Raw genomic sequence first — 18,174 nt, forward strand, 5'->3', positions numbered from 1 at the left:
TTATTTTTTATTTTTTTTTAAATAAATTCTAAAAACATAACCATATAATTGTACAAAAATATGAATTTTTACTTACACATTTAACAGTGTGTATTATTATTGTTCTTGTAGTTTTTCAGGTGTATTATTTCACAAGTCAGTAAATATTTCAATATTTTTATTAAATAACTAACGAACCAAAACGTTGTTTATATTTTTATTTTATTGTATTTTTATTTTGAGAAGTTTAGGAGTGTGTAAACTTTTTTCAATTAAGACCATACTGAAAAGTATGATATTCTTTTATTTATTTATTTCTTTTTTTCAAATAAATGCTAAAAACATAACCGTATGCCTTTACAAAAAATATAAATTTTTACTTACACATTTAACAGTATTTATTATTATTGTTGTTGTAGTTTTTCAAGTCTATTATGTCATGAGTCAGTAAATATTTTGATATATTTATTAACTCACTATCGCACCAAAATGTTGTTTGTATTTATATGTTGTTATATTTTTATTTCAAGAGCTATAGGGGTGTCTAAACTTTTTTCAATCAAGACCATATTGAAAAGTACGACATATATATTTTTTAAATAAATTCTAAAAACATAACCATATAACCGTACAAAAATATAAATTTTTTCTTACACATTTAACAGTATTTATTATTATTATTGTTGTAGTTTTTCAGGTGTATTATTTCACAAGTCAGTAAATATTTCAATATTTTATTAACTAACTAACGAACCAAAACGTTGTTTATATTTTTATTATATTTTATTTTTATTTGGAGAGCTTTAGGAATGTCTAAACTTTTTTCAATTAAGACCATACTGAAAAGTACGATATTATTTTATTTTTGTATTTTTTTTAAATAAATGCTAAAAACATAACCATATGCCTATGCAAAAATATGAATTTTTACTTACACATTTAACAGTATTTATTACTATTGTTGTTGTAGTTTTTCAAGTCTATTATGTCATAAGTCAGTAAATATTTTGATATTCTTATTAACTCAGTAACGCACCAAAATTTTGTTTATATTTATATGTTGTTGTATTTTCATTTCAAGCGCTATAGGGGGGGTCTAAACTTTTTTCAATCAAGACCATACTAAAAAGTACGATTTAAAAAAAAATAAAAAATTCTAAAAACATAACAATATAACTGCACAAAAATATTAATTTTTAACTTACACATTTAACAGTGTGTATTAATATTGTTGTTTTAGTTTTTCAGGTGTATTATTTCACAAGTCAGTAAATATTTCAATATTTTTATTAACTCACTAACGAACCAAAACGTTGTTTATATTTTTATTGCATTGTATTTTTATTTTGAGAGCTTTAGGGGAGTCTAAACTTTTTTCAATTAAGACCATACTGAAAAGTACGATATTATTTTATTTTTGTATTTTTTTTTCAAATAAATGCTAAAAACATAACCTTATGCCTATACAAAAATATAAATTTTTACTTACACCTTTAACAGTATTTATTATTATTGTTGTTGTAGTTTTTCAAGTGTATTATGTCATAAGTCAGTAAATATTTTGATATATTTATTAACTCACTAACGCACCAAAATGTTGTTTATATTTATATGTTGTTGTATTTTTATTTTAAGAGCTTTAGGGGCGTCTAAACTTTTTTTATTCAAGACCATACTGAAAAGTACAATTTTTCTTATGTTAATCAATTCTAAAAACATAACCATACAACTGTACAAAAATATGAATTTTTACTTACACATTTAACAGTGTGTATTATTATTGTTGTTGTAGTTTTTCAGGTGTATTGTTTCACAAGTCAGTAAATATTTCAATATTTTATTAACTAACTAACGAACCAAAACGTTGTTATTATTTTTATTTTATTTTATTTTTATTTGGAGAGCTTTAGGAATGTCTAAACTTTTTTCAATTAAGACCATACTGAAAAGTACGATATTCTTTTTTCTTTTTTTTTTTAATTAATGCTAAAAACATAACCATATGCCTATACAAAAATATTATTTTTTACTTACACATTTAACAGTATTTATTATTATTGTTGTTGTAGTTTTTCAAGTCTATTATGTCATAAGTCAGTAAATATTTTGATATATTTATTAACTCACTAATGCACCAAAATGTTGTTTATATTTATATGTTGTTGTATTTTTATTTCGAGAGCTATAGGGGTGTCTAAACTTTTTTCAATCAAGACAATATTGAAAAGTACAATTAAAAAAAAAAAAAAAATTCTAAAAACATAACCATATAACTGTACACAAATATTAATTTTTACTTACACATTTAACAGTGTGTATTATTATTGTTGTTGTAGTTTTTCAGGTGTATTATTTCACAAGTCAGTAAATATTTCAATATTTCTATTAACTAACTAACAAACAAAAAACGTTGTTTATATTTTTATTTTATTGTATTTTTATTTTGAGAACTTTAGGGGTGTGTAAACTTTTTTCAATTAAGACCATACTGAAAAGTACGATATTCTTTTATTTTTTTGTTTTTGTTTGTTTTAATAAATGTTAAAAACATAACCATATGCCTATACAAAAATATTATTTTTTACTTACACATTTAACAGTATTTATTATTATTGTTGTTGTAGTTTTTCAAGTGTATTATGTCATAAGTCAGTAAATATTTTGATATATTTATTAACTCACTAACGCACCAAAATGTTGTTTATATTTATATGTTGTTGTATTTTTATTTCAAGAGCTATAGGGGTGTCTAAACTTTTTTCAATCAAGACCATACTGAAAAGTACCATTTTTAAAAAAAAAGAAAATTCGAAAAAACATAACCATATAACTGTACAAAAATATAAATTTTTACTTACACATTTAACAGTGTGTATTATTATCGTTGTAGTTTTTCAGGTGTATTATTTCACAAGTCAGTAAATATTTCAATATTTTTATTAACTAACTAACGAACCAAAACGTTGTTTATATTTTTATTTTATTGTATTTTTATTTTGAGAACTTTAGGGGTGTGTAAACTTTTTTCAATTAACACCATACTGAAATGTACGATATTCTTTTATTTTTTTATTTATATTTTTAAATAAATGCTAAAAACCTAACCATATGCCTATACAAAAATATACATTTTTACTTACACATTTAACAGTATTTATTATTATTGTTGTTGTAGTTTTTCAAGTCTATTATGTCATAAGTCAGTAAATATTTTCATATTTTTATTAACCAACTAACTTTTTTTTTGAGTGCGGTCCTTATTTTGACCTAAGCGGTCGACCGTTCAAGTCGACTTTTTATATTTCAATTTTTTTTTCAGTCGTTTTATGATTTTTTAAATTTGATTATTATTTATGTTCATGGCCTAAGACGGTAGCAAAAGCATCAAACCAACATTTACAGAGTGCTTTTCTTATGTCGACATAAGCGTTCGACCGTTTATGTCGAGGTTTTTGATTGTTTTGTTTTGTTTTGTTTTGTTTTGTTTTGTTTTCAGTCGTTTTAGGATTTATTTTTTTTAACTGTTACCTATGTTCATAGTATATATTTTATATTTTATGTTGACAGTAAATATTTTCATATTTTTATTAACTAACTAACGAACCAAAACGTTGTTTATATTTTTATGTTGTTGTATTTTTGTTTCGAGAGGTTTAGGGGTGTCTATTAACGGCGTGGCACAGTGGGGAGAGTGGCCGTGCGCAACCCGAGCGTCCCTGGTTCAAATCCCACCTAGTAACAACCTCGTCACGTCCGTTGTGTCCTGAGCAAGACACTTCACCCTTGCTCCTGATGGGTGCTGGTTGGCGCCTTGCATGGCAGCTCCCTCCATCAGTGTGTGAATGTGTGTGTGAATGGGTGAATGTGGAAGTAGTGTCAAAGCGCTTTGAGTACCTTGAAGGTAGAAAAGCGCTATACAAGTACAACCCATTTATCATTTTTCCCATCAAGACCTGCATACTGAAAAGTACAATATTTTTTTACTTTTGTTTTTGTTTATTTACAAATAAATGCTAAAAACATAACCATTGTGCATATTTAAAGAAATGTTTTTGTGTCAGATTTGTGTTATATTTTGGGTGATTTAATATATTATTAGTCTTTTTTTGTTTTTTCCACCACCTTGGCTCTCCAAGTACCACAATAATGACCAACATTAAAACACAGTAGCGTAGTAGGCGTAAATATTCATTAAAAACAAAACAGTGGTTTTATTTAACAAAAAAAACACTGTTTTATTGTTAAATATTATTCTTATTGTTATTTATTGTTTATTGTTAATTATTTAACAAGTGTATTTAAAAATTTGGGCCATTGTAACATTACACACAGTTCGAACAGTAACACTGTGCCTGAATATTTAATTAAGTAATTTTTCTGCTCTTTTTTGTTTGTTGTGGATAAACGAATAGCATCTGTTTAGCCAGGAAATAAAAATAAACGTTTTCTGCTGCAAGTCGCCAGCCCGAGACTTGCAGCTCACTGGCTAGCACTGCTCCACTTAGCTCTCGGCCAGCGGGCGATTTTTGTTTGGATGGGCGCACAGGAAGGCGGCGATGAGAAGACTTTAATATGTGGAGGTGTAAAGCTGCAGCAAAGCAATCAGAGACGATCCAGGTCCAATTAGAAGTGGTATCGACAAGTTGTCTCGGCCCCGACTCGAGCCTCGCTGCACTTCTCTGACAGATCTTTGTTGGTGCGGCCATCTTTTTTTTTTCATTGTCTTCATTACGGCTGGGGAGGAGCCTACCTTAGCTGTCAATCACACCAGACAACCTTTCCGACTCTTGTCTGTTTCCTGCCACCCTGTTTTAATGGTTTCCTGTTGTGTGTGTGTGTGTGTGTGTGTGTGTGTGTGTGTGTGTGTGTGTGTGTGTGTGTGTGTGTGTGTGTGTGTGTGTGTGTGTGTCGGTGATTTAACTTTCATTAATAATACAAAAGAAAAAAAAACCCTATAAGTGTAAGATCGATACCCAGCACTCTGTAAAGGCAAGCTTTCAAAATAAAAGCACTGGAATAAAATAATACTTTTGCACGCAGGGTTGGGGGGGGTTTAAGTTTTGGGTACCTAACAATTCGGTTCGATTCCAACTCCCGGAGTGACAATTATTTGTATTATTTACTTATGTTATTATTTTATAAGTATAAGACTGAGACAAAAGCGTCAGTAAATATTAATTTTTTTAGAGTGCTGTCCTTATGTCGACATAAGCGGTCGAACGTGTGTTTCGACTTTTAATTTTTTTATTTTTATTTTATTTTATATATATATATATTTTTTTTTTTTTATTTTTTTTTTCAGTCCCTTTAATAAATTTTTTTATTTTTTTTATTTTTTATTATTACTTACGTTCAAAATATAGACGGACACAGAAGTGTCGATTATATATATATATATATTTTTTTTAAGAGTGCAGTCCTTATGTCGACATAAGCGGTCAACTGTGTGTCGACTTTTAATTTTTGTTATTTTTTTTATTTGTTTCTTTTTTATACATATCTTTTTAAATTTGTTTCAGTCATTTTAATAAAAATTTTTTCATTATTCTTTTTAATTATTATTAATTATGTTCATAATATAGACGGACACAGAAGTGTCAAGAATTTTTGTTTTGTTTTTAAGAGTGCAGTCCTTATGTCGACATAAGCGGTCGACCGTGTGTCGACTTTTAATTTGTGTCATTTATTTGATTTGTTTCTTTTTTATACATATCTTTTTAAATTTGTTTCAGTCATTTAAATTAATTTATTTTCATTATTTGAATTTAGTATTATTACTTATGTTCATAACATAAACGGACACAGAAGTGTCAAGAATTATTTTTTTTTTAAGAGTGCAATCCTAATGTCGACATAAGCGGTCCACCGTATGTCGACTTTTAATTTTTTATTTTTTTTTTTGTTTCTTTTTTATATATATATATTTTGATTTGTTTCAGTAATTTTAATCAATTTATTTTCATTATTTGAATTTATTATTATTACTTATGTTCATAATATAGACGGACACAGAAATGTCAATAATTTTTTATTTTTTTTTAAGAGTGCAGTCCTTATGTCGACATAAGCGGTCGACCGTGTGTCGGCTTTTAATCGTTGTTATTTTTTTATTTGTTTCTTTTTTTATATATATATATATTTTTAATTTGTTTCAGTCATTTTAAGTAATTTATTTTCATTATTTGATTTTATTATTATTACTTATGTTTATAATATAGATAGACACAGAAGTGTCAATTTTTGTATTTTTTTTAAAGAGTGCAGTCCTTATGTCGACATAAGCGGTCGACCGTGTGTGTCGGCTTTTAATTTTTTTTTTTTTTTTTTATATATACATTTTCAATTTGTTTCAGTCATTTTATTTTTTTTCATTATTTGTTCTTATTATTATTACATATGTTCATAATATAGATGGACACAGAAGTGTCAATAATATATATATTTTTTTTAAGAGTGCAGTCCTTATGTCGACATAAGCGGTCAACCGTGTGTCGACCTTTAATTTTTGTTATTTTTTTTATTTGTTTCTTTTGTATGTATATATTTTTTAATTTGTTTCGGTCATTTTAATTATTTTTGTATTATTATTTGTTTTTATTATTATTACTTATGTTCATAATATAGACGGACACAGAAATGTCAAGAATTTTTTTTTTTTTTTTAAGAGTGCAGTCCTTATGTCGACATAAGCGGTCGACCGTGTGTCGACTTTTAATTTTTGTTATTTTTTTTATTTGTTTCTTTTTTATACATATATTTTGTAATTTGTTTCAGTCATTTTAATTAATTTATTTTCATTATTTGTTTTTATTATTATTACTTATGCTCATAATATAGACGGACACAGAAGTGTCAATAATTTTTAAAATTTTTTTTAAAGAGTGCAGTCCTTATGTTGACATAAGCGGTCGCCCATGTACTTAGAATTTGTAATTTTTTTTTTTGTTAAAATTTTTTTTCAGTCATTTTAGGATTTTTTTTAAATTGTATTATTACCTATGGTTGTAGTACAAGACGGAGAAAAAAAGTGTCAAGCCAACATTTTTTTTTAGAGTGCAGTTTTTTCGTTGACATAAGCGGTCGACCATGCTTGTCGACTTTTGTTTTTCAGTTGTTTTTTTGACTTTTTGTAATTATTTTATTTCATTAGACTTTTTTCAAATGTATTTTTTCTTATTTTTAGTCGTTTCATGATTTTTTAAATTTGTGTTATTACTTACTGTATGTTCACAGTATAAGACGGAAACAAAAGCGTCAAGACAACATTTATTTTAGAGTGCAGTCCTTATGTCGACATAAGCGGTCGACCGTATATGTCGATTTGTTTTGGTTTTTTCAGTAGTTTTTATTATTTTTTTATATTGTTATTATTTCTTATGTTCATAGAATAAGACGGATACAAAATGGTCAACAATTTTTTTTTTATGTGGTCCTAATGTCGACATAAGTGGTCAACCGTTTAAGTCGACTTTTTTGTTTTTATTTTCTTTCAGTGGTTTTAAGATTTTGTTTTTTGTTTTAATTATTACTTATGTTCATAGCATAAGATGGAGACAAAAGCGTCAAACCAACATTTTTAGAGTGGTTTCTTTATGTTGACGTAAGCGGTCGACCGTTTATGTCGACTTTTTTGTTTGTTTGTTTGTTTTCAGTCGTTTTAGGATTTTTTTAAAAGTGTTACTTATGTTCATAGTATAAGACGGAAACAAAAGCGTCGAGCCAACATTTGTTTTAGAGTGCAGTCCTTATGTCGACATAAGCGGTCGACCATGTATGTCGACTTTTTTTTTGTCAGTCGTTTTTATGGGTTTTTTTTTATTTATTAATTTTTTTACTTTTTTTCTTAGTATAAGACGAATACAAAAGCGTCAAGAATCTTTTTTGTTTTTTAGAGTGCGGTCCTTATTTTGACATAAGCGGTCGACTGTTCAAGTCGACTTTTTTATATTTAAAAAATGTTTTCAGTCGTTTTATGATTTTTTAAATTATTATTATTTATGTTCATAGTATAAGACGGAAACAAAAGCGTCAAGACAACATTTATTTTAGAATGCAGTCATTATGTCGACATAAGCGGTCGACCGTATATGTCGACTTGTTTTGTTTTTTTCAGTAGTATTCATAATTTGTTTTAATTGTTATTATTTCTTATGTTCACAGAATAAGACGGATACAAAATGGTCAAAAGATATTTTTTTGAATGTGGTCCTAATGTCGACATAAGTGGTCGACCGTTTAAGTCGACTTTTTTGTTTTTATTTTTTTTCAGTGGTTTTAAGATTTTTTTTTGTTTTAATTATTACTTATGTTCATAGCATAAGATGGAGACAAAAGCGTCAAACCAACATTTTTAGAGTTGTTTATGTTGACGTAACCGGTCGACCGTTTGTGTCGACTTTTTTGTTTGTTTGTTTTCAGTCGTTTTAGGATTTTTAAAAAAGTGTTACTTATGTTCATAGTATAAGACGGAAACAAAAGCGTCGAGCCAACATTTGTTTTAGAGTGCAGTCCTTATGTCGACATAAGCGGTCGACTATGTATGTCGACTTTTTTTTGTCAGTCGTTATGTTTTTTTTTTATTTAATTTTTTTTTAAACTTTTTTTCTGAGTATAAGACGAATACAAAAGCGTCAAGAATCTTTTTTTTTTTTTTTTGAGTGCGGTCCTTATTTTGACCTAAGCGGTCGACCGTTCAAGTCGACTTTTATATATTCTTTTTTTTTTTTTCAGTCGTTTTATGATTTTTTAAATTTTGATTATTATTTATGTTCATAGTATAAGACGGTAGCAAAAGCATCAAACCAACATTTATATAGTGCTTTCCTTATGTCGACATAAGCGTTCGACCGTTTATGTTGAGGTTTTTGATTGTTTGTTTTGTTTTCAGTCGTTTTTGGATTTATTTTTTTTAATTTTTACTTATGTTCATCGTATAAGACAGAGACAAAAGCATCAAGTCAACATGTGTTTTTTAGAGTGCAGTCGACATAAGCGGTCAACCGCTTATGTCGACTTTTTTTTTTTTTTTTTTTTCAATTATTATAATTTTTCCCCCCAGTCATTTTATGATTATTTGTTTTCATTATTACTTGTGGTCATAATATAATACGGAGACAAAAGCCTCAAGCCAACATTTTTTTAGAGTGCAGTTTTTCCGTTAGCAACGTTAGCATGTTTTTATCAAAGCAGAGTCCAGCAATGGCCTTTTTAAAGCACTTTTAAAGCTATTCGACTGTGCTCCATGCGGCGTGTAAATAATAATAATACAAAAAAAAAGCAATCCTGGCGTTTTTCAGCGCGCACCATTTAGCACACAGCTCATCTGAGGGATAATTGCATCTCACTCACCACCAAGCAGGAACGTGTCGGCCAATCAGGGCTCGAAGCGGCCATAAACACTTTGAAGGATTAAGAATAATGCGCCGCTCTCTCCGAAGAGACCCGCTTAATGGGACGCTAATGGAAGCAAAGACCACTTCCCAGTGGGGGCAAATTAACCCCATGTACTACATTACCCATAATCCCTCTCCAGAGACCTGGCATTAGCAGCCCAGGTGACAGCGTTCTTTACACTTCACTCTGGTTCATGTCGCTTTCTGCTTATTTTTCTCCGCTTGTCCATTTGAATCCACTTTGAAATGTACTTTATTATTTTTGTATTGAAATGTCTCAAAACATTGCTTATTTATTGAAAAGAAACACTTTTAAAAGTATTTATTGTTGAATTTAACTTTTAGTTTTTGATTCAACTTTGTAAACATTGGATTTAAGAGGCTTACTCCAAAAAGTCTGAACACATAATTTCATTTTATTCAGACAAGCAGCAGAAAATAATTCAATTATTATTATGTATTTTATTTTATTTTAGTTTTAATTTTATTTGTTTTTTATTTTATTTTTTATCTTAACTTTTATTTTATTTTATTTTATTTTATTAAACAATCTATAGAAAGTGTTTTATGTATAATTGTATTTGTTTTCAATTTAGTTATTTATTTAAAATAACATTTTATTGTATTTGATTGTATTTTTTAAATTACATTTTATTTTGCTTTGTTTTGTGTTCTTTTCTGTTTTTTTTTATTAAAAGAGCTGTAGAAAATATTATATTTAATTGTGTTTATTTCAATTCACTTTAAATTAAATAATTTAATTTAGTTAAATTTGGAAGAGGTGTACAAAATAAATAATTTTTTAATTTCATGAAATTATGTTGTAAGAAGTTTGATTTAATTAATTTAATGTGGTTAAATTTTTAAAAAACTGTAAAAAAATTAATGTTTTTTTGTTTAATTCAGTTTTAATGAAATTACTTATTATATTCCAATTTGTAAAAGCTGTTCCCAAAAAAAAAAAAAAAAAAAATATATATATATATATATATATATATATATATATATATATACATTTATTTAATTTGATTAAATTCTGTTTGAATGAATTTTTTTAAATTTGTTGAATTCGGCAGAGCTGCAGAAAATAATATATTATGTAATTTAACATAAATATGTTTGAATGATATTATTCGAAATTAATTCAAATCAATTTGGAAGATATGTAAACATTTATTTTAATTACATTCATTTAATTCAAACATTATTTTATTATTTAATTCAGCTCAGTTTTGTATGAAATTATTTGATTTAAATGAGTTTATTTTTGAAGGTGTGTAAAAAAAAATGGAATATCGTCGTTAACTTTATTTTGTTAATTTTCATTCAGTTTAAATGCAATTATTTAATTCAGTTCAATTTGCAAAAAATATGCAGAAAATTATTAATTTATTGTATTTTATAAGATTTGATTTTATTCAGATTGAATTAAATTATTTAATTTCATTCATTTTGGGGGAAAAAACTGTAGAAAATAAACCCAGTATTTCTTTATTCAATTAATTTTGAATTCAATTAAAATACTTCAATTTTGAATAGCTGATAATAATAAATGATTGTGTTTAATTTGATTTGATTTAATACAGTTTGAAATAATTTATTTAATTTAGTTTAAATTGTATATAATGCAAGTCCGTGGAAATGTATTGTTTAATAGAATTTAATTCAATTTGGAAGAGTATTAATTGGATTTTAATTAATTTAATCCAACCATTAATTTCCTTGTGTAGTATATAAAATGTAATTATTTTTTTTGTGAAATTATTTAATTGAATGTATTTATAACACAATTTTAAAGAAGTGTAGACAGTAAATTAAATATTATATTTAGTTTAACTCCTTTAGAATTGAATTATTTAATTCATTTCAATTTAGAAAAGATGCAGGAAATAAATAATTTATTGTACTTAATACGGTTTTAATTGTATTCAGTTTGAATTAAATTATTTTGGAAAAAGCTCTGGAAAATACAACCCGCATTTGTTTGTTTAATTCAGTTTAAAATCAGCTATTTAATATACTTTCATTTGGAAAAAAAATGGATATAATAAATAATTTATTATATTTAATGTTATCTGATTTAATGCAGTTTGAATTAAATTATTATTAATTTAAATCTGTTTAAAATGTGTTATATGATTGAATATAATTCAATTTGAAAGAGTTGTAAATAATAACATTTTAAAGAAGTGTAGACAATAAATTCAATATTATATTTAGTTTAACTCCTTTAGAAATTTAGAAAAGATGCGATGAGGTGGCGACTTGTCCAGGGTGTACCCCGCCTTCCGCCCGATTGTAGCTGAGATAGGCGCCGGCGCCCCCCGTGACCCCAAAAGGGAATAAGCGGTAGAAAATGAATGGATGGATGGATGGATGGATGGATGCAGGAAATAAATAATTTATTGTACTTAATAAGGTTTTAATTGTATTCAGTTTGAATTAAATAATTTTGAAGAAAAGCTCTGGAAAATAAATCCTGCATTTGTTTGTTTAATTCAGTTTGAAATAAATTATTTCATATACTTTAATTTGGAAAAAAACTGGATATGATAAAGATTATATTTAATATTATCTGATTTAATGCAGTTTGAATAAAAATCATTAGTAATGTAAATTTGTTTAAAATGTGTTAATTGATTGACTTTAAGTCTTATTAGTAATAAATTGTCATTTTAATGTAAGTTATTAAATTTGGTTTGGATTAAATTATTGAATTTGATTGGGTTGAAGAATATATTTAATTCAATTTAATTTAATGTTTGTAAACTTACAACAGAATTTACATTAAAATGCAATTTAATTGAATTAACTCAGATGAGCGTAATAAACAAATCAAAATATTTGATTTAATTTGCTTGAACATTTAAAAATATTTCTTTATTTAATTTATTTTTTTAAATAATTTATTAATTATTTAATATTATTGTTTAATAAAGTCAAATCCCATTTTTTTTTTTTTTTTTTTTTTTTTGTTGTGGACCTGAGAGAGAAATTAGAACATGAACCATAATATTTTCTTGCGTGCATAAATCATCACGTATCAAAATGAAAACGTCCGCCAAAGGTCACGTGGGCGTCGACGTGAGAGGAAGGTCACGGCTTACCCTTTAACAGGGGGCGGGGCTTCAATCCCAGAGTAAATGGCTGACATTTCGGCGACGTTAAATCACTCAAATACGAAATTCCGGCCTCGCCGCTGCCAAAAGCTGTCTGACCACCGGATCCCTAGGGGGCGCTGGTGCTAATTGTGTTTTTTTTTTATCAGGCATGCGCATCCTGGTCAACCTGCTCCTGGACACGCTGCCCATGCTGGGCAACGTCCTGCTGCTCTGCTTCTTCGTCTTCTTCATCTTCGGCATCATCGGCGTGCAGCTGTGGGCGGGGCTTCTGAGGAACCGCTGCTACCCCGAGGAGAACTTCACACTGTGAGTGTGTGCGTACGCGCGCGTGTGTGTGTGTGTGTGTGTGTGTGTGTGTGTGTGTGTGTGTGTGTGTGTGTGTCCTACATTGACTGAGATGATGAAAGTTGTGATATGCTAATGAGGCCTGACAGGAAACCGTGTGATCTGACAGGAAGTGAATCAAATAATCTCACTTTGCATCTACCGCGACCTCATAAACGTCAACAAGATTGTGCCGCTGATTAGCGCAGGTGAGCGAGCATCCGCTAAATCAGGGGTGCCCACACTTTTTCTGCAGGCGAGCTACTTTTCAATTGACCAACTCGAGGGGATCTACCTCATTTATGTATATCATTTATATTTATTTATTTATGAAAGAGACATTTTTGTAAACGAGTTAAATGTGTTTAATGATAATACAAGCATGTGTAACACATATAGATGTCTTTCTTTCACGAAGACAAGAATATAAGTTGGTGTATTACCTGATTCTGATGACTTGCATTGATTGGAATCAGACAGTAATGATGATAACGCCCACATTTTCAAATGGAGGACAAAAAAAAGTTGTCCTTTCTGTACAATACCACATGAAAGTGGTTGGTTTTTGGCATCTAATTCATCCAGCTTCCATACACTTTACAAGAAAAACATTGGCGGCAAATTCCGTAGCTTGCTTGATTGACATTCACGGCACCCGAGGGTCTTGTGAGATGACGCTGGCTGCTGCCAGTTCATTGTTATGAAAAAATGACAGACAGGAAGGCGAGAAACACTTTTTATTTTAACAGACTTTCGCGCCGTCCCTTCCGTCAAAACTCTAAAGGCCGACTCCACATTTCCTATCTTCACAATAAAAGCCCTGCTTCATGCTGCCTGCGCTAACAAAATAAGAGTCTCGGAAAGCTGGCGTGCACAAGTGATGTGCACGCCAGCTTTCTGAGGGATCGCTTGTGCACGCCAGTTTTCCGAGACTCTGTATTTGCCATGACAGGGGATTGATCCAACCTTTCACCCAAGTTCCCTCCATCAAATCAACTCTTAAAAATGTTTAAAATATTAAAAAACTAAAAAATACAAATATAATTAAAATGGTATATTTTTATATGTAGTTTTTTTAATGTAAAGTAAAATAATACAAAAATACAAATATTTGCCATGACAAGGGATTGATCCAACCTTTCACCCCAGTTCCCTCTATTATATCAACTCTTAAAATTTTTAAAAATATTTTTAAAAAATTAATACAAAAAATAAATAAAATGTTATATTTTTATGTGTATTTACTTATTTATATATATATATATATATATATTTGTAATGACAAGGGATTGATCCAACCCTTCACCCCAGTTCCCTCCATCATATCAACTCTTACAAAAATGTCAAAGATTAAAAAAAATAATACAAAAAATAATTAAAATTGTATATTTTCAATTAAAAAAAACAAAAAAAACATTAAAATGAAAAAATAATACACAACATAACTAAAATGTTATATTTTTATTTGTATTTTTTTTTTATAAAACAAAATTGAAAAAATATATACAAATATTTGCCATGACAAGGGATTGATCCAACCTTTTACCCAAGTTCCCTCCATCAAATCAACTCTTAAAAATGTTTAAAATATTAAAAAGATGAAAAATACAAAAATAATTAAAATTGTATATTTTTATATGTAGTTTTTTTATGTAAATTAAAATAATACAAAATTACAAATATTTGCCATGACAAGGGATCGATCCAACCTTTCACCCCAAATCCCTCTATCATATCAACTCTTAAAATTGTTTTAAAGATTTTTTAAAAATTAATACAAAAAAAAATAAAATTGTATATTTTTATGTGTATTTACTTATTTTTATATATAAAAAAATATATATATATTTGTAATGACAAGGGATTGATCCAACCTTTCACCCCAGTTCCCTCCAACATATCAACTCTTAAAAAAATGTCAAAGATTAAAAAAAATTAATACAAAAAATAATTAAAATTGTATATTTTCAATTCTTGAAAAAAAAAAGAATAAAAAGATTGAAATAAAAAAATAACACACAACATGACTAAAATTTTTAATTTTATTTGTATTACTTTTTTTTGTAAAACAAAATTTTTAAAAAATACAAATATTTGCCATGACAGGGGATTGATCCAACCTTTCACCCAAGTTCCCTCCATCAAATAAACTCTTAAAAATGTTTAAAATATTAAAAAACTAAAAAATACATAAATAATTAAAATTGTATATTTTTATATGTAGTTTTTTAATGTCAAGTAAAATAATACAAAATTACAAATATTTGCCATGACAAGGGATTGATCCAACCTTTCACCCCAAATCCCTCTACCATATCAACTCTTAAAATGTTTTAAAAGATCTTTAAACAATTAATACAAAAAATAAATAAAATTTTATATTTTTTTGTGTATTTACTTATTTATATATATATTAAAAAAAAATATATATATATATTTTTAATGACAAGGGATTGATCCAACCTTTCCCCCCCAGTTCCCTCCAACATATCAACTCTTAAAAAAATTAAAAAGATTTTAAAAAAATTAATACAAAAAATAAATAAAATTGTATATTTTTCCTTCAAACATGGCAACACTTAAAATATAACTTAAAATTAAACAAAGCTGAGTGACTTAAAAATCAAACACTTTCTTTGGCTGGATTATCCAACAAAATAAATCGGGTTCTTGCTTTGACTAAAGTCCAGACAAGATCCTCTTGAACAGGATCCTTGACCTTGTCCCTGAAGACACAGGGGATCCTGCAGGGGGAGGGGCTTCAAAAGTCCATCTGCTAAAATGAATAGAGGTCTTGCTTTGAGTTGTGTGATTGTTCTGGGGGAGAGGGGGGATGGGGGGTTTGAAGGAAGAGAAAATTATTGTGTGTGGCGGGGGGTCAGCGCGTCGCCATGGCAACCAATTTGGAGATGAGGTGGCGCGTGAGTGCAATCATACGGACGCCTGACCCACCTGACGGGATTTATTTTTCACGCTGTCGGTAACAACGCACACACACACACACACACACACACACACACACACACACACACACGCACGCTCGATGTCCGATCCGATAACAAACGCCGGGCTTTGATCCTCTGAGCCGCTCGGGGTCTGATCCGTCACGCCGCACAGGAAGTGGTGATCATGACCATATGTGGCGTGAACAGGAAGTCAGCAAGTACCCTATTGATTTTGACCCAGCCAATTGTGATGTGTGGAGGGCTCAGCGTTCACGCCATGCATAAATCTAACTCTAGCAGCCTCGGACCTTTTTCACACTCTCTGGGTTTTGTCCCATGGAAGTGCAAGAACCCCGTTGATTTTGTACTGGATTGGGTTCAAATTGCCGCAGGAATCCTATTGATGTTAGTTTGTTCGATATTTATGTTTGTTTTTGCATACCAGGGTGAGGACCCTGTTGATTTAATGCTCACAATAACTGGACGTGTTGTTTTTCTGCAAGAACCCTATTGATTTTTGTTCAAACCGGGACTGAGATGTTCGGAGGAGAGTTGGTGAAATGTGACAAAATGCAAATTTGAGTCAGGGTAAGAATCCTCTTGATTTAATGATCACAGTGGGGGAAATGAGTCTGTTTTGATGCAAGACGTTTTTTTTAATGCCATCAAAGATGATCAAGAGAGTCTAGGAATCTACAAACCCCGTTTCCATATGAGTTGGGAAAATTGTGTTAGATGTAAATAAAAACAGAATACAATGATTTGCAAATCATTCTCAACCCATATTCAGTTGAATGCACTACAAAGACAACATATTTGATGTTCAAACTCATAAACTTTGTAGTTTTTTTGCAAATAATAATTAACTTAGAATTTCATGGTTGCAACACGTGCCAAAGTAGTTGGGAAAGGGCATGTTCACCACTGTGTTACATCACCTTTTCTTTTAACAACACTCAATAAACGTTTGGGAACTGAGGAAACTAATTGTTGACGCTTTGAAAGTGGAATTCTTTCCCATTTTGGTTTTATGTAGAGCTTCAGTCGTTCAACAGTCCGGGGTCTCCGCTGTCATATTTTACGCTTCATAATACGCCACACATTTTCGATGGGAGACAGGACTGGACTGCAGGCGGGCCAGGGAAGTACCCGCACTCTTTTACTACGAAGCCACGCTGTTGTAACACATGCTGAATGTGGCTTGGCATTGTCTTGCTGAAATAAGCAGGGGCGTCCATGAAAAAGATGGCGCTTAGATGGCAGCATATGTTGTTCCAAAACCTGTATGTACCTTTCAGCATTAATGGTGCCTTCACAGATGTGTAAGTTACCCATGCCTCGGGCACTAATGCACCCCCATACCATCACAGATGCTGGCTTTTCAACTTTGCGTCGATAACAGTCTGGATGGTTCGCTTCCCCTTTGGTCCGGATGACACAATGTCGAATATTTCCAAAAACAATTTGAAATGTGGACTCATCAGACCACAGAACACTTTTCCACTTTGCATCAGTCCATCTTAGATGATCTCGGGCCCAGAGAAGCCGGCGGCGTTTCTGGATGTTGTTAATAAATGGATTTCGCTTTGCATAGTAGAGCTTTAACCTGCACTTACAGATGAAGCAACGAAATGTATTTAGTGACAGTGGTTTTCTGAAGTGTTCCTGAGTCCATGTGGTGATATCCTTTAGAGACTGATGTCAGTTTTTGATACTGTGCCGTCTGAGGGATCGATTCAATGTTGGTTTCCGGCCATGCCGCTTACGTGGAGTGATTTCTCCAGATTCTCTGAACCTTTTGATGATATTATGGAGCGTAGATGTTGAAATCCCTACATGTCTTGCAATTGCACTTTGAGAAACGTTGTTCTTAAACTGTTTGACTATTTGCTCACGCAGTTGCGGACAAAGGGGTGTACCTCGCCCCATCCTTTCTTGTGAAAGACTGAGCATTTTTTGGGAAGCTGTTTTTACACCCAATCATGGCACCCACCTGTTCCCAATTAGCCTGCACACCTGTGGGATGTTCTAAATAAGTGTTTGATGCGCATTCCTCAACTTTATCAGTATTTATTGCCACCTTTCCCAACTTCTTTGTCACGTGTTGCTGGCATCAAATTCTAAAGTTAATGATTATTTGCAAAATATTAAATGTTTATCAGTTTGAACATCAAATATGTTGTTTTTGTAGCATATTCAACTGAATATGGGTTGAGAATGATTTGCAAATCATTGTATTCCGTTTATATTTACATCACACGCAATTTCCCAACTCATATGGAAGCAGGGTTTGTACATTTATGCAGTCCAAAATGCAATTTATGGTTGTTTTTGCTCATCAGGAAATAACCCTGTTGATTTAATGCTCAGGGTAACTGAACTTGTTGTTTTGCTGCAAGAACCCTATTGATG

General features: G+C 29.9%; 1 protein-coding gene across 1 annotated transcript in view; it reads left to right on the plus strand.

The window, feature by feature from the left end:
• Positions 1 to 18,174, plus strand: part of LOC133561329 (voltage-dependent T-type calcium channel subunit alpha-1I-like) — a 289,397-nt gene that overhangs the window by 90,453 nt on the left and 180,770 nt on the right. The window contains exon 6 of the mRNA XM_061914691.1: positions 12,640 to 12,799. Coding sequence (XP_061770675.1) covers positions 12,640 to 12,799 — 160 coding nt within the window. The remainder of the gene's footprint in view (positions 1 to 12,639; positions 12,800 to 18,174) is intronic.

The sequence above is a fragment of the Nerophis ophidion genome, linkage group LG01, assembly GCF_033978795.1.
Source record: "Nerophis ophidion isolate RoL-2023_Sa linkage group LG01, RoL_Noph_v1.0, whole genome shotgun sequence".
NCBI classification, from domain to species: domain Eukaryota; kingdom Metazoa; phylum Chordata; class Actinopteri; order Syngnathiformes; family Syngnathidae; genus Nerophis; species Nerophis ophidion.